The sequence below is a fragment of the Cebus imitator genome, unplaced genomic scaffold (assembly GCF_001604975.1).
Source record: "Cebus imitator isolate Cc_AM_T3 unplaced genomic scaffold, Cebus_imitator-1.0 Scaffold208, whole genome shotgun sequence".
In the NCBI taxonomy this organism is placed as follows: domain Eukaryota; kingdom Metazoa; phylum Chordata; class Mammalia; order Primates; family Cebidae; genus Cebus; species Cebus imitator.
Genome location: NW_016107523.1, coordinates 2,906,723 through 2,924,827, shown reverse-complemented (window position 1 = coordinate 2,924,827; position 18,105 = coordinate 2,906,723). Strand labels below are relative to the sequence as shown.

The 18,105-nt window shown below is 39.2% G+C and overlaps 1 protein-coding gene across 10 annotated transcripts in view; it reads right to left on the bottom strand.

Annotated features, from left to right (window-relative positions):
* DMD (dystrophin) overlaps positions 1-18,105 on the bottom strand; it is a 2,133,401-nt gene that overhangs the window by 207,763 nt on the left and 1,907,533 nt on the right. For all 10 annotated transcript variants that reach the window (XM_017548497.2, XM_037745683.1, XM_037745686.1 and 7 more), the window contains one exon: positions 7,840-7,900. In XM_017548497.2, the coding sequence (XP_017403986.1) occupies positions 7,840-7,900 (61 nt within the window). The remainder of the gene's footprint in view (positions 1-7,839; positions 7,901-18,105) is intronic.

The window sequence follows — 18,105 nt, the reverse complement described above, 5'->3', positions numbered from 1 at the left end:
ACAGTGGCTCATGCCTGTAATCCCAGCACTTTGGGAAGCCAAGGTGGGCGGATCACAAGATCAGGAGTTCAAGACTAGCCTGGCCAATATGGTGAAACCCCATTTCTACTAAAAATACAAAAATTAGCTAGGCGTGGTTGTGGGCACCTGTAGTCCCCAGACACTCGGGAGGCTGAGGCAGGAGAATTGCTTGAACCCGGGAGGCGGAGGTTGTAGTGACCCAAGATTGTGCCACTGCACTCTAGCCTGGGTGACAGAACCAGGCTCCATCTCAAAAAAAGAAAGACCACAGCTCTCCTGAAACAAAGCTAGAGCTGAGAGTGATCTGAGGCATTTTCTACTTCAACCTTCTCATTGAGGTTGAGCTTATACTCCTTATCATATTGTTAGATAAAGACAGAACAGAATCTAGAACTCAGAATTCATACATTCATGTTAAGGACTGTCTCTTAGGCACCAAACTGTAGGAGATATGAGAAACTCTGTCAAACACTCAGCATGCTTTCTAACACTAAAGTTCATGTCTACAGGGTATGAGAGATGTATTTCAGTGGTAAATCTAAACTGACACACAAATACTAGAAGATTTTTTTTGAAGGTAAAATGAGTCAGCATATGGAAAAGCACATAGAATTACTGACATATGTTCATTAATTCATTCAAATATTTACAGAGTACCTGCTTTCTGTAAGGCACTATGCTAGAAAAAGAGATACAACATGTATCCTTATGTAGTCTGTTATTTCAGCCAAGGTGATACAAATCAGCTTATGAAACTACAAAAAAGGATGTGAGGTTTTTTTCATGAACCTATGAGACACAGATGATATCAACATCTACATCTCCCAACAAGATCTACAAAACCAAAGGCAACACTCAGTACTCTGTACAACACTATGACACCCCTTTTCGCTTTCTTTCAGTTAATATCTTAACCTAAATTGTTTTCATGATTATATCATCAATTATGTATTACCAAGTCTTCCTTCATTGTGGTTGCAGAGCTTAATGAGACTCAGGTAATGTGACCTTTAAAACCATCAAATGGCAGAGGAGAAAGCTCAGCAGAGAAGATTGACCTCTGGGTTATCTTTGTGTACTAAAGCCTTTTGAAAAGTCACAGTATCAGGCTTTTGGCAGTGATTTCAAAAATTTAATTACCCAGAGATATTCACCAGCATCCTCAAAGCTCAAATTAGACAGCTGATTCTCTGTTGCATCCACTTCTTATCATCAATAGTGCTAAACAGTTAAGTAAAACATTTAATATTATTTGTCCTTTCTATCCTGATAATATTGATGGTGCAATAAGAATCCTCAAGGGCAATATGAAGATTCATTTTCACTTCTCTGGAAAATGATCACAAACAATTTCTATTTCAAAGTCAACATTCAGAGAATGTTAATACTGGAAATGACCTTAAATGACAGAAGGAGAAACTGAGGCCCACAGAATATAAGCAATTTCCCGTTGGTCAGATATTAATAGCTAGGTGACAATAAAGCTGGAACTAGAGTTCAAGTCTTGTGATGCCTAGTTTATTTTAAATTTCCCTTATTTAATGTTGTCTTAGCTGCTAAAGGTATAGTTTGAAGGAAAATATACATAAGAAGGATCTTACCAGAAACAGCACCAAATTATATACTACATGAAGTGTTCATGAAGTGTTCATGAAATGTTATGACAAAATTCAACCGATTTTCAAACCCAATGTCAGAAGACTTTCATTCTTAGAATAGTGAGGTATCTGGAATAAAAAATGAGGATATGGTTTCTATGTTGATACCATACTCCAGTTTCTTTTTAATAAGAGCCCATCTCATTGTCAGAAGATGTATCTACTACAAACCAGCCAACACAGGGATATTTAATATGCTAGTGGCTGCTAAGGCTAAGATGTAGTTAGGCACTGCTCCCTCCCTCTCTATATAAATAGTTACTGAAATAGTGATCAATATTCTGAAGGATCAAATCAACCAACCAAAACTTGAATTGGAGGAATGCCTGGCACCAACAAGGGCTAGAACAAGAATGAAAGCAAGATATGCTTTAAGCATGGGACATATTTGGAATCTGAAAAATTGCCATTAAAGTAGTAATAGAGGCAGTATAGTAGGGGGCAGGGGGAGGTGGTGTCAAGACTCAGATGCTACTGGAGTTAGAGGAATACTGATACTAAAAATCATAGCACAATCCATGAGTTCAAACCAGAATGTAGACCAACAGGATACAGAAAGCCACAAATACCAAAAGGTAAATCTAGACAGATGGTCACAGTTCCAAGCAGAGAGTCAAATACTCGTACTAATAGTTATAGGTATGGTAAGTCATAAGAAGACAGGAGAGTCAGAACCCAAGTCAGCAATTTTGCCAGCACATACAGCCACAGCAATAAGAAATGTTGACTGAAGCATCTGTTAACTTCATCCAGTAAGGTTTGCATTTTGCTACGTATCACATTTCGCTAAGCAGGAAACAGCAGAAAGTTGTGAGCACCTCAGATGCAGTAAATGGGTGTGGAAACATGCCTGAGATTGAGAGTGAAGAGAAGGGTCGATCAAGGTCATCAGGCAACTTATGCAGAAATGTATATACAACGTCAAAAGTTAGCAGCAGGAAGATATAAACACTCCTTTGGACATGAGTTGCTTCTTGAGCACCGCATGTAAGAAAAGCCAAACAGTTAGCAAGTTCCCAAGAACCCCATTTTTCACTCTTCTGTGAAGGGCTTCAGAGATATTTAGAAAGGTAACCTGATGAAATGCATTACTACTGACTGAGTCAGCAGGTTTACTCCTGAGTTTCATTAGTGAATTCTTCCCAATATTTAGCAACCACAGCGTCTTTGAAGGAGGAAAGGACCAGCCTGTCTAAAAATCAAATCCTTCCTCAGGGACAGCTGGCAGAAATATAAGGTCAAACACTTCAGCTGGTATTACAGAAAAGTAGCATAAAATCGACCTTTGGCTAGAACAAATATATGTAGAAGAGGTTATAACCTCAATTGATCTCTCCATTTCTGTACCAATGGGAGGCAGCAAATAACATTTACTTTCTTCATGAGTGAGTAGAAACTAGAGACAATGCTAACAAATTTCATAACCAATATTTGGGCCAGTCTAGTCACGACATCCCAAAGAAGGTATAACAGAGCTGGAAGAGATCCAGGGAAAACCAACTGAGATAATCAAGGGGAAAGCTTATCTTTCAGTCAAGGACAGACTAAAAAGGATTAGAATTTCTCAGACTGAGAAGATGCAAATGAAAAGCATTAGTTGGGGGATGTGGGGCTAAAGTCGACTCTGGATAAATATAAACGTCTTTAGCGAATTTTAAAGAATTTAATTGGTGCCATTCCTTGAGGTGAAAGGATACTGATTAAAGAGAAATTAAAATGCCTTTATTTATATAGGCATTTATGGAATATATTATTATTATTATTTGAGATGGAGTCTTGCTCTGTCACCCAGGCTGGAGTGCAGTGGTGTGATCTTGGCTCACTGCAACAGCCGCCTCCCAGGTTCAAGCAATTCTCCTGACTCACCCTCCTGAGTAACTGGGACTACAGGCACGTGCCACCACTTCTAGCTAATTTTTGTATTTTTAGTAGAGATGGAGTTTCACCATGCTAGCCAGGATGGTCTTGATCTCTCAACCTTGTGATCTGCCTGCCTCGGTTTCCCAGAGTGCTGGGATTACAGGCGTGAGCCACCACTCCTGGCCAAGGAACATACTATTATTAGGACAAAGCTGAAGTGGGAAATAAAAAAAAGTTGGACATCACTGGATAAACTCGCTGCCAGTTGATTTACAATGCATTCTTAGGAAGTGGTCATGATGTATTCGAATTTTTTAGGTAAATTGTACTAGGTTACCTGGCAAAACAACCATTGGTATCTTCAGCTGGGACACAGTTCTAAGCTAGATGCCCTGTTGGTCTGAGCCAGTGTGATATTTCTTATGCTTTTATTATGACATCTATGCTGGAACATCCTGCATGCATGTTTGGGATTCCTAAATTCTTTTGACAGTCCAGAACACAGAAGAATAATTCTATAACTCATTAAGAAAGCAAGAGAGTCCCAGCTCTTGGGTCTGTTTGATTTACCCATATGGGAGTATGCAACATAAAAAGGTGAAAGAAATCCTAACAGAATGCAGCAGCTGGTTAAAGGCTATTATATTGAAATTTTCATGAGTTTGACAGTAGGCCAAAAAACTGCAAAATGGTAGAGAGTAGAAAAGGCAGCTGTAACAGGTTGAACATTGTTGGTGATTATTTTTTCAGTGGCAATGAAAGCTGTAATCAAATAACCTGAAAGAGATACTGGCAGGAATAAGGGAGCCCCAAGGGAGAGGAAATATGAAAACTGTAACAGTGATGTATGCTGTGGACTAATAAACTAGAGAAACATGTAGTTTGAAAGGTTCTTAGCATCATATGAAAAGCTGATGTCAGGATGCAGGCATAAACACTGCCTGATTTGCAAACTAGAGCAAAAGATGTTAATGACTGAAAACCTCAAGAATGAGTGCACCATTCAACAACCAACAGGAACTGTGCTCTTGGTATAGAAACCTCCTGTTATGTGGGTGATCTCTTTATCCCAGCATTGAAAAGAAAAGTTATAAAGCATTGCAATCATAGTCCAAGAAGACACCTGGTTTTGCAGCTGGGCATCTGTGGTAAAAACTCTTGACTGGAAGTCAAGACAAACAAGGTAAGAAAGAGGGAAAATGAGGACTGGTTGAAGAATTGTCACTGTAAACTTAGTTTTATTATTTTTAGACCAATATGGCATCTCAGATTATGAGTGGCAATAGGAAGTGCAGAAAGTCCACTGAACCTTGTACATCAAATTAATTTGGTTTCAATAGAACATTTTAGATAAAAGTAATGGCTAGTAAGACACAAATGTCATTAATCATCTGCTTACTGACAATGTTCATTTTATAAACATGTGTTTTCCCTATATTACAGTTTAACATTTTACACTTATATTTGAGAAATTATATCATCTGTAATTTCAAACAGATTATAATTGTAGAGGAAATTGCTCTCCATAACATTTCAGAGATATTTTAGAGAAATTATGTTATTTTCTCATTCCAAGGAACTGATTATTTCAGAGGCTTTTAAGGTCTGGATACTCAACTTTCTGCAAATTTGGCCTGCCTATTGTTCTATCTCTCTTATCATGAGCCAGGAGGAATAATAGTCCTAAATTATATACCAAGATTTGAGCTTTCTAAAGAAGTGCCTGGTGAAATTGGTGTGGGTTTATGGGGCATATCTGAAGCTAATTAAACAGTGGAAAAATGAAATTCCTATTTTTTAAAAAGAATTTACATTACGTTAATTAAAATAATGCATTTTAAAAATAAAGATATTATTGAACAAAAGCTGAGATCTTAGGTTTTTAAGTTTGGACAAGACAACTGAATGAGTCATACTCATTAAGTCTTAGAGCTAAACAGATCTTAGATATCATCTAGTCCAACTCTGTATTTTATAAATTAGAAACCAGGGTTTGGCTGGGCACAGCGACTCACGCCTGTAATCCCAGCACTTTGGGAGGCTGAGGTGGGTGGAACACCTGAGATCAGGAGTTTGAGACCAGCCTGACCAATATGGTGAAGCCCCATCTCTAATAAAAATACAAAAATTAGCTGGGCATGGTGGCAGGTACCTGTAGTCCCAGCTACTCGGGAAGGTGAGACAGAATTGCTTGAACCCGGGAGGCAGAGGATGCCGTGAGCTGAGATCACATCACTGCACTCCAGCCTGGGTGACAGAATGAGAATGTCTCAAAAAAAAAAAGAAAAAAAAGAAAAAAGAAAGAAAGAAACCAAGGTTTTTATAGGTTAAGTGACTTGCCTAAAGCCATAGAATTCACTAATGACAGAACCTCTAAGACTAGACTGGAGGACTAAAATTGAAGTTTTCTTATTCATAGATCTGTGCCCTTATCAATACCATCACCATCGTCTTCAGGTACATGAAGGAGCATTGGACATTTTAGGATATGTAGCTGCTCTCTAATTCCACTGAGAAACAGCAAGAGACTAATACACAGAAAGGAATTACAGCTTTTCTGGAATTTGTTTCTTTTTAATTTTTTAGATGGAGTTCACTTCCATTCACCCACAGCAGTGTACTGGGATCTCTTGTAGTAGACATAACATCAGGGAGAAGATGAATATTTAGGGAAAGAACGATGGAACTGGGTAGACCCTAGGAATCCATGTGAGACCTCTAGTGAGCCCCAAACAAATAGTCAGTTGAAGAATAATAGCTTAAAGTTGCCTTAAATTCTTCAGTGATTCTATAACCTCATATATGAGAAGAGAAAAAGAGTATTTCAGCTCACAAAGGAATTGGATAAAAGTGAGAGATTTACGAATTGGTAGAAGAAGTAGCAGGTCTTTCAGACCTTACTCAGAAATAAAAATTTGTGAGGACAAACACACTGATGTAGAAAATCACTGTGTGTAGAGTTTGAAGAAAATTGTTCCATAAAGTATATAGTGGATGTAAGATAATACAGTGGATGTCTAAATCAATAAATTATTTAATAAAACATGTGACTTAAATAGGTATTTAAAATGTCTAATTTTGAGTGAGTAAACGAACGAACTAAATATAACAAAAATAATAAAATTAAATTCAAAAAATAAGAAAACCAAAAAAGCAGCATCAAAGCATACTAACAAAGAATTTTTAAAGTTAAGAGATACCTCATCTGGAAAAATTTAATAAGACAAATGGTAAACCATTTTCTAAAGGATGAATCCCTTCTGAAAGAGTCAAAAGACTACCTTCACTCCCATTTTTCTGAGTTAACAAAATAGAGGCACAAAATCAAATTTCTTGAAGACTGTAGTAATGAAGATCTAGGACTGCTGTTATTGCTTTAGAATTGAATTAAGAAGAATTGATGGGCAGTGAAAGAATAAAAACAGATTCGATAAAAGATGGCAGGTGGAAAAAATGAGAAAACATATAATATTTTTAGTAGTACTCAGAGCAGAAGCTAGTTCAAAGACTTCAGATGGTAGTGAAGACTATTTTATGAACTCAGTAAATTTTAATTGTTGTTGAGGTTTCCAATTCAAAGTTAAATTTCAGTTAACAGTTACTCTACCGTATAATGAAGGAGAGACTGGAAAGGTATCATAATCACTCACTATCCTCTCTCCTCCATGTTGACCCAATGTATTGTCATTTATATTTCACGCAAAATCCTACAGAAGGTGCTTTCAAGCACCCGCATTCTTTTGACTGGCACAAACATTTTCAGAAAACAGTACCATTCTGTTGTTGTTAAGTGACAAATACCAAGTGTTATGTATCAAGAATGAACAACTAAGCCCCACAAATCGAGGACTGCTGCTTTCTGCCTTTTGGAAACATGAAATATTCATTCACCCAAAACAGTTGTGTACATATAACTGCAGAAATCATTTATCTTTATCTGAAGAAGAAATGTGGGAAAACCCCTAAATAAATGAAATTGTTCTTGCAAAGATTGACCCCCACTATCAATAAAATTATCTGGAGATTTTTGTTCTGTTGTGAAAAACCTGCCCCCCTCTGTCACAAAACATACCATATATCCTGCATTAAATAAACTTTTCTGAAAAATGGTTCCCTATTGCATCAGCAAATTTACAATGGTAATTTTAGAATAAGTTTATCATCCAAGCTTCCTCAGGAAAAAAAAAAAAATAGGTATTGTAGGCCAGGCTAATGTCGCATTTAAAAAATAAACTCACTTGTGAATATACAGATTAGTCACAATAAATGTTCCTTTAAAAATGTGATACTTCCAACTTACTTGATATAGTAGGGCACTTTGTTTGGCGAGATGGCTCTCTCCCAGGGACCCTGGACAGAAGCTGAAAAGGAGAGAGGAAAAAAAAAAAAAAAAAGAAAGACAAGGAGGTCAAATTCATCGCCAACAGGAAAGACAACATTAATCTCCAGAATTACAATTTTACACTGATATTGGTCTGTTTGCTCAGCTGCCCATGAAGATGGGACAGATTAACCTGCTGTTCTGAAATTTCTGTCCTAATCTAAGTGAAATAGAACTCATTCAGGCACAAAGATAAATGCAAAGGAAAAAAAAAAACCAAACGGAAACCTTTCCACTGCTAAACCTATAGAACAGATAAGAAACTGAATGAGTAGACGGATGGGGTTTCTTGTATGTGTTTCCATTGAGTGCTTTTCTTATAATACTTCCTGTTGCTGGTTCTCAATCTCTTTTACTATTTGATTGACTGGATTTTATTAATTCAGTAGGTGAAATATCCCTGTGTGCTATGTTTACATTCTAAGTTACTGAAGCTAAAGCAATATGCTTATCACTCTGGTATGCTTGTTTTTGTCTTTATTGGTTTAAAGACAATCCAAATCCATTTACCAAAGACAGGCTTAATTTGGTGCCTCAAAATGTCTGCTGACCAGTGTGATCTTATCACAAAAGGTGACCAAAAGTGAGGGAATGGCTACTGATATCAGAGTGTAATAAGACTTTTGTTATGAGTGATGAATCCTATAGGTGAAATTTCATGTCACATACTAGGAATTTGTTTTATTATGACTTCAGTGTGTATTGGTCAAATGAATGATCTTTGCATTTTTTTTTTTTTCAGGCTTAAGTTGTAGGATTTTTTTCCTAAAGCTGAATCTCTACAAATAACTTTTATATACTGTTTGATCTGATGTTTCTTTTTCTTTCTTTAAGACAAAATAATCTTGTTTAGGAGGCACTATAGCGTTTCCTCAACAATATCATCTTCCTCCTGATTATAGTTTTTAGACACTGGAGCTTTAAGAAACACAGAATATTATCAGAAATAGAAATATAAGAATCATTCTTATTAACTGCTAGCAATTTTATGTGTCTATATGTTTTTCCCTGAATTTTCATTCTGCTAATAATTTGAAGCACAGCTGATGCTGACCATTATTTCCTCCTATGAAAAACTCTCTTTTAAATTAGTCTCACAGTAAATTCACTCTGCAGTGTATTGTGATGTAAGAAAACGTCAAAGCTAATATATCCTTGACTATACTGTATAATATGAAAGAACAGCTTCTAATAAAAGTTAACTTCACCCACTGCCAGACAATTTAAGGGTAATGAAACTCCAGCTTCTTGGTTTTATATAAAGTAATAAGAGGGATCAAATAACCCAACCTTTAACCAGACATGCTATTTCGTACCTTGGAGATGTGTGATTTAAACGATACAGGAAATGGATTTGTATTTAGCCACTAATTATACTTTTTTATTTTGGCATATGGAAAATTTTAATATGGAGAAAAAAGACATTTAGCTGCGGTTTTGAAGTAGTCCCTGACATTCAATTTCTCTCTGTCCTTCTTTCTCTATTCCTTTCTTTTCCTTCCTCCTGCCTTCTCTGCTTCCCCTTCCATTCTCTTCCAAACTCTCCTTTTGTCCTTTTTTCTTCTGTAGGATACAGCTCTCCTGTCCAAATAAGTTCATGGAGTAAATAAGATCTGATTTAGAAACATGGGCTAAGACCAGGCATGGTGGCTCACACCTGTAATCCCAGGACTTTCGGAGCCTGAGGCAGGAGGATCACCTGAAGTCATGAGTTCGAGACCAGCGTGGCCAACATGGCAAAACCCCATCTCCACTAAAAAAAAAAAAAAAAAAAAAAAAAAGCCAGGTGTGGTGGTGGGTGCCTGGAATCCCAGCTACTTGGGAGGCTGAGGCAGGAGAATCACTTGAACCCAGGAGGTGAAGGATGTAGTGAGCTAAGACCACACCACTGCACTCCAGCCTGGGCAACAAGAGTGAAACTCTGTCTCAAAAAAAAAAAAAAAACAAATAAATAAATAAATAAGTAAATAACATGGGTAGACTTCCTGACCTACCTGGTCAGAGTTTGTTGTTACGGAAATATAAAAAAGCTAGCCCTCTATAGCAGGAAACATGGTGGAGAGCCAGAAATTATAGCTCCTGGCTGCTCAGTGTACCTTCTTCTTAAAATACCAGCATCATAAAAGGAAGAAGAGAACTCCAGAGAGCTTTTGGTCCAGCCTTCACTGGCTGTGAATATCTAAACTGAGAAAAGAATGGCTATTCTTTCCTAAAAGTCTCCATGGGCTGAGGCCTTGCAATTTCTCTTGTTATACCTTACTACTTTTTTATTTTTTAATCATTCTAGTGGTCCAGAAATTCTAATTCAGAGGATGGTAGACCATCCGCTGATAGCAGAAGAATTGCTTTCGATTTCCTACACTATTCTCAGGCGTCTCTCAGAAAGAAGTATGATAGAGAGGATTGCTGGCTGTCTGGCCTGGCTTAGGGGCTTTTGGCTTGAAAGAAACGACCTCCAAGCAGTGAGAGACAGAGGAAAATTGTTGTTGCCTGGCTGAGCTAATGGGAAGACCTACGTAGGGTATCTAGAGTTGACTTTATATTTTTTCATTAAAAGGGAAGAGGTTCCAATCAAATGTCAGAGAATTTATCAGAATATGTTTGAACTAAATGGCTGAAAATATTTTAAAAGAATTTTTAAAATATCATACATTCTAGATCAATATGAAATTTCAAGCTTTGGTAATTGTAGTTAGTGTTCATGTGTTCTCTTTAAAAAAATGCTGTTTGTCTTTATGTGTAGCCATCAAATAGGCCCAATGGTAAGATTCAGCGTATGTTTTTTTCCCGAAAGATGTTTTCTTCCTTTGATTCACATTTTCTAAATTCACCTAAGCAAGTGCTTTGCAGTCATTGTTTGGAACCCTGCAATTTTATACTCAAAATGTCCTTGACACAATAAAAGAAAAAGGAAAATAACAACAGCCTCCACTCATTCCTTCCCTGCTCCGTCATAACCACATACACACACACACTGGAACCACCTGCTTTAGAGATAACACACAATTGGATGATAGTTCCAAGGAATTGGGTTCAGTGCTCCTTCTCAAGAGATTCTTAAGGGTTGTCGGCAATTTCATTTTGGGGCTGCCAGAAGACTCTCGTATTGCATCTATTCAAAAGTTGATCAAATATATGGTAGTGCTCATAAGTGTGCCACAGAATTTTTTCATTTCTTGTACTAGTACTGATGCCAACAACAGCTGTTTCTTATCTCAGTGTACCAGCAGAAGCTTGTCATTCTCCGTAGAGCTAGCCTACGTAATAGACACACACATCTTTTATGCCTGATGTGTCCATTTTTAGTAGCCCATCAAAAGCAGATTTATTGGCAAATAGTTTTTATATGACACCGGGTTGTCGTTTGGTATTTTCTTATACAGATGTGTCTATAACCACAATGTGTAATTCCAGCACAGCTTTGTGATTCAGATTCTTGAATGTAAAAAACATCCATTAGCATACGGCACCAGCATCATGGGGTATTGTCTACTGAATTTAAATAGCAAACTACACATGCATTTATTTATTGCAAAACCAGCCTCTGAGTTTTCCTGTGTGTTACAGACACAGTATGTTATTAAGAGCAAGAAAGAGTAGCAATTCTACCCTCAAAAGCTTTTCCTCCCTTGAGGTGACAGGATTCAATATTTTACCCAAGGTAGTTTTGAAAATCACAAGCACAGGCCACATTATTTAGGGAAAGTTCTATTTCAACCATTTTTAAACGCATGATGAACAGAATGTGCCAAGTGATGCACCCTGGTGTTAAGCCATATTTTAATCAACACAGTGGCCTAACCAGAAAATTAAAAAGAATGCTAATGTTATTTTAAGACATGCCAAAAGAGCACTCTCTGGAATTCCAACCCAAACACATTCATTAGTCTTTCTACTTTTCCCATATTTGGTGAATTTGGAGTTTGATGACATAGGTGGGTCCAAAAACCGGGGACAAGGCCAGGCACGGTGGTTCACGTCTGTAATCCCAGCACTTGGGGAGGCTGAAGCAGGCATATCACGAGGTCAGGAGTTCAAGACCAGCCTGACCAACATGGAGAAACCCTGTTTTACTAAAAATATAAAAAATTAACTGGGTGTGGTGGCATGCACCTGTAATCCTAGCTACTCAGGAAGGTGAGGCAGGAGAATAACTTGAACCCGGGAGACGGAGGTTGCCATGAGCAGAGATCATGCCACTGTACTCCAGTCTGAGCGACAGGGTGAGACTCCATCTCAAAAAAAAAAAAAACAAAAAATGGAAACAGTTTAGATAAATAACCAATATAGCATTCACTGGAAGTAAAATAGAAAACTCACCTCTGGGGTTTAACAAAAGGCATTAGGGCAGATCTACTAGCCACTGGCACTTAGCTCCACAGAAGTACTCAAATTCTGGTAGTGGTTTTGTGGATATACTCCATATTGATGCAATGAGCAATATTTCTTAATCTTTTCCCCACTATCTCTGCACCCCACACCCTGGGAATCTTTTTAGACATTTTTTTTTACTAGTTGTTTCATCTTTCATAAAATTTTAATACTACAGATATACCGTAGGTCTGTTTATGGATTATGTGTATCTGTGCTTTACACGTAAAAAGAGTAAGATTATTTTTTTCATTATCAAGGAAACAACTTTCACCCTCTTGGGAGCAATATCACTCTCATTAAGAATGCTTGATCTAAAGGAAGTGAGGGAGAAGGTGGGAGGTGGAGAAAGGAACAAGGAGTTATTAAAAACAACTTATGTACCTGAAACATGACCTAAACTAGCTCATTTCATACTCATAATGACCTGTGAGGTATTGTCATTTTCATTTTGCAGATGTTGAAGTATCACATGAGATCACACAAGATCAAATGAGCTAGTAAGATCGTAAATTAGATCCTAATTTTGGTTTATTACTTAAGATAGTATCAGATAGATGATCCAGGAAATAAAGGAGAAAAAAAATATAGTGCATTTCTACCATGTGCCCTGCGCTGTATGTTATCTAATGTAATTCTCTCAAGCACCCTGTGAAATCACGCTATTCCATTATTACAGATGAAGAAATCGAGGCTCAGAAACATTCAGTAAACTAATCCAGGTCACGCACCTAGTACAGAGGGCAATCAGGATTACAACTAAGTCTGTTTAGTCTTCGAACTTCACTCTATTTTATCATGTGTGGTACATAACTGATAATAAATATTTGCCAAAAAGCCAAGTAAATACAAAAATCTTAAAAAGGATTATTACATCATCTAGTCCAAGTTTGCTATCTTATATCTGGTATCTCCATTTACCCTCTACATCATTTCCACCAAGTGGTTTTCCAGGAGATGCTTGAAGAACTTTATTGCCATCACATTATGGAGGAGCTTTTTTGAATTTTCCATAGCTTTAGTGATGATTAGAAACAGCTTCCTTTTACTCTGGTAAAAAATTGCCTTCCTGTCATCTGTAGTCATCTGTAATCTCCACCATAGCTCCTGTTTTAAATGTCCCCAATAAATTATCTGATCAGTTCCAGAGATGCTAATTTCAAAAGAGCTAAGATGTAGTTTATTTTCACCTAATGAAGACAAAAACAGCCCAGTTCCCAATGAAAACACAAGGTAACTAACATCACTTCACTCGTTATGCAACGTTTCGTTACAGAGCACCTCCTTTGCATTAGGTATTGTGCAAAGTGCTGGCACTGTTGCAGTAAATAAGACAGACACAGTTCCTGCTACTTTGCTCTTAATTTTAGTCTCTGAGGATATCTTTCAATGAGCACATCTGCCACTCCAGCATTAAAATCAATACAGTGATATTTACTGAACACACATTATGTGCTCAGCTCCATGCTAGGTATTTGCAGGCAGGGGTGGGTTGGGGAAACAAGTCCTAACATGCACCACACCCTTAAGGGCCTTATTATTCAAATGGGATCAGGCTTCACAAGAACATATATTATAATGGGACTGTATCAGTCAGGGTCCTGGCAGAAAACAGATGGCATAATCAAGTTGGCTAAGTTGAAGAGACTAGTAGATGAGCCGTTTACAAAGGTGTTTGTTAAAAGGGAGCCATCGAGCATGTGCATAAGGTCATGTGATAGGATCTTTGGTCAAGGGGAGTGGGTAGGGAAGGAGTCAGGGGAATAAGCATTCCAACCTCATTCTCCATTTCCTACCATCTCCGACCATGGTGCTGCGCTCGCTGAGCCCAGCCTAAAGCTAGGCAAGCTGGGGTTTCCATTCATGCAGCCCGCACAGGTCCACCTCACAAGACCCAGGGTGAGGCAGGGCAGTGTGGAGAGCGAATGCAGAGGGACAAAGTGTAGACACTTTCTCATGCTGCTGTTCTGGCGATAGCCTCATAGCCATCTGCAGGTTCTCCCTAGCTTCTCAGCTAATCCAGTGTAGCACAAATAGATTAATTTCTCCAAAGTACTATTTGGAGCACATTGCTCTTACTCAAAAACCTTCTATATTTTATAAACGAATTTTAAACCACTCATAAAATGAGCTAATAAACTAATTTTAAAGTACCTTCCTTTGGTATCCAAGAACCTTTACATCCTGACTTTTCCTCACTTCTTAAACCCAGTCCTTCCTTACATGACCTGAATGCCTTTATTTGTCCTTGCTTTCAGACCCCTGTGCTCAGTGACAGAGACAGCTGCCTGTATTATATCCAGTCTCCGTCATCTTAGTAACAGAATTCCCTCCTTCCTTCCTTCCTGTTTCCTTCCTTCCTTTCTTTCTTGCCTTCCTTCCTCTTCCCTTCCTTCCTTTCTCTTTCTCTCCTTCCCTCCATCCTTTCTCTTTCTCTCCTTTCCTCCCTCCCTCCCTTCCTCCCTTCCTTCCTTCCTTCCTGATGGAGTCTCACTCTGTCACCAGGCTGGAGTGCAGTGGTGCAATCTCAACTCACTGCAACCTCCGCCTCCAGGTTCAAGCGATTCTCCTGCCTCAGCCTCCCAAGTAGCTGGGTTTACAAGTATGCGCCACCACATCCAGCTAATTTTTGTATTTTTAGTAGAGACAGGGTTTCACCATGTTGGCCAGGATGGTCTTGATCTTTTGACCTCGTGATCTGCCTGCCTCGGGCTACCCAGGTGCTGGGATTATAGGCATGAGCCACTGTGCCTGGCCTAGTAACAGAATTTGTAACTGTTTGATGCAGCAATGTTCCCAAGGACTATGCATGTCAACTGAGGGTATTTGTGTGAGGCTTCTGGGAAAGTTCTTTAAAGGTGGCTGACCAAATGCAGAGGCAGCTTTTGCCCTTTTCGCATCCTCTTCCTGCCTGGAACACAGATATGATGATGGGCACAGGTATAGTAATCAGGAGAATGGAAGTTGTCTAGTTGCAATATCCCAGAAGTAGATGAGACAAGAAGGTGAGTGGTTCCAGGTGCGGTGGCTCACACCTGTAATCCCAGCATTTTGGGAGGCCAAGGCAGGTGGATCATTTGAGGTCAGAAATTCAGAACCAGCCTGGCCAACGTGGCAAAACCCTGTCTCTACTAAAAATACAAAAATCAGCTGGGCACGGTGGCACATGCTTACAGTTTCAGCTACTTGGGAGGCTGAGGCTGGAGAATCGCTTGAACCTAGAAGGCTGAGGTTGCAGTGAGCGGAGATCATGCCACTGCACCCCAGCCTGGATGAAAGAGCGAGACTCATCTCAAAAAAAAAAAAAAAAAAAAAAAAAAAAAAAAAAAAAAAAAAAAGATGATGATGAGTGTAAGCAGTTTTGGTGGCAATTGAAGGGAGCAGTGGTAGAGGAGTTGGGAAGTAAGGCAGAAAGGTAAGAAAACTGATAAAGGACACATTGCAGCTGGGGTCACCCAGGGCTCAGAGCAGCTAGGCACTCAGGGCAGAGCACACTTTAGAGTTATCCCACCGGAGGGATGAGGGAACTGGGTTATTTATGTACTATTGATTGAGGGCTGCTCCTGGAGTATGGAGGGGGTAGTCACTAAATCCTTGGCATTTCTGGCCTGCTCCTTGTGCTGATGAGCAGGACCCAGTATCCTGCAAAGGCCTAAAGTCAGAGTTGCAGGTGTTTGTAGATGAAAGTCTAGGTTTGGTGTTCGTGGGTATGGTAAATGCCAGAGGGTATATGGGCAGGGTTCTGACTGTGGCTGGGAAGAAAGATATGAGAAGTTTGAGTTCCTGATGAAAAGGAGTCACTATTCCTGCTTATCTCTGAATTTCTATGCAAGAAACATTAAACCCTTCCATTAAGCCATTGTTTACTTTAACTAGGTGCAGCCAAGCCTGCTTCTAATCGAAATATCCCAACCCCATCTCCACTAGCAAACCATCTATGGCTGCTCATATGATTCTTGGCTCAGTTTGGACACCATCCCTTACATTATGTCTTTCATTCTTCTTTTTTCATTTCACCTTTCTTTTTTTTGAGACGGAGTCTTGCTCTGTTGCCAGACTGGAATTCAGGGGCGCTATCTCAGCTCACTGCTGCAACCCCACCTCCCGTATTGAAGCGATTCTCCTGTCTCAGCCTCCTGAGTAGCTGAGACTACAGGTGCGCACCACCACGCCCAGCTAATTTTTGTATTTTAATAGAGACAGGTTTCACCATTTTGGCTAGGATGCTCTCTATCTCTTGATCCATCCTCCTTAGCCTCTGAAAGTGCTGGGATTACAGGTGTGAGCCACCATACCCGGCCCTTGTTTTTTCTTTAATTTTCAATAATATTTATTTTTATTTTTGACTACAAAAACAATATTATGACTGTAGAAAATCACCCAGAAGAAAATTCAAATCCCCTGTAACCCTCTGTATTCCCACCAATCAGCTATAACTTGTTAATGTTTCCATATACATGATCTCATATCAACACACATTTACTATGTGAGATTCAGATCATATTATAGGCAAAGGTTTTTACACTGTCTTTTTTCTCTCAAAATATATTATGGGAAATATAATATGAACACATTTTCTACATTCTCATATATTCTTCTATAATTGACTTGTTATTTAAAAATGTACATATGGTAAAAATCACTTTTTGTATATACAGTTCTGAGTTTTAACACATGTATAGACTCACGTGATGACGATCACAATAAGGACAAAACAGTTCCCTCACACCCAAAATTTCCTCATGCTATCCTTTTACAGGCAACTCCTCCTCCAGCCCCAACACCTGGTAACTATTGACTTCTTCTCTGCTCGTATAGTTTTGCCTTTTCCAGAATGTCATGTAAATGCCATATAAATACAGTATGTAACCTTTTGAGACTCGTTGATTTCATTCAGCATAAAGCATAATCCATATTGCTGTGTGTATCAAGAATTTGTTTCTTTTCATTGCTAAGTAACATGCCATTACATAGGTGTACTGCAGCGTATTTATCCATTCAACTGTTTAAGGACACTTAGGCTGCTTTTAGCATTTGGCAATCATGAATAAAGCTGGTGTCAACATTTGTGTACAGGTGTTTGCATAGGCATAAGTTTTGATTTCTCTAAGGTGAATGCTTAAGAGTGGGCTTGTTGGGTTACAACAGATTTGTCACTGATAAAAATAAATCCCACTTATGGATGTACCATGATTTATTGAAGAAATTCCCTCTTTGGGAATGTGTAAGTGGTTTCCAGTTTTTCACTAATATAAGTAAGGCCCTGCTCAATCCAAGATGGCCGTTTAGGAACAGCTCAGGATTGCAGCTCCCATTGAAAGCGCAGAGGGTGAGTGGACGCCGCATTTTTATTGCCCACAGACTAGGAAATTCCCAGGCGGAGGAGCTCCACGTTCACCAGCGTGGCTGTTTCGGCCAGCGCGGCTGTGCCGGCCGGCGCCGCTGCTTTGCCCCGCGCGACTGCTTTGTTCAGTGCCCCAGAGCAGCGGTTCTCCATACAAAACACACCGGTCCGGGGGCCCTTTTGGCTGGTGATTGGAGCCACGGGAAGTTGCCCATTTGTCTGTTTAAAAAGGGGACTGAGCAGGGAACCAGGACAGTAGATTCCAGGGCAAAAGAAAAAAGCACCACAAATCTCAGTGCTGCTGTTTAAGCCAGCACAGTGAGTGGCCGCAGGGGAAAACAAACAGACCCCGGCGCCTCTTCAACAGGCGACTGGAACACCAACTTAAAAAAGGCTCTGAGGCAGGGAGCCAGGCGATCAGGCTCGGCTGGCCCCACCCCCACAAAAGAACAGCAACCAGAAACTCTGGA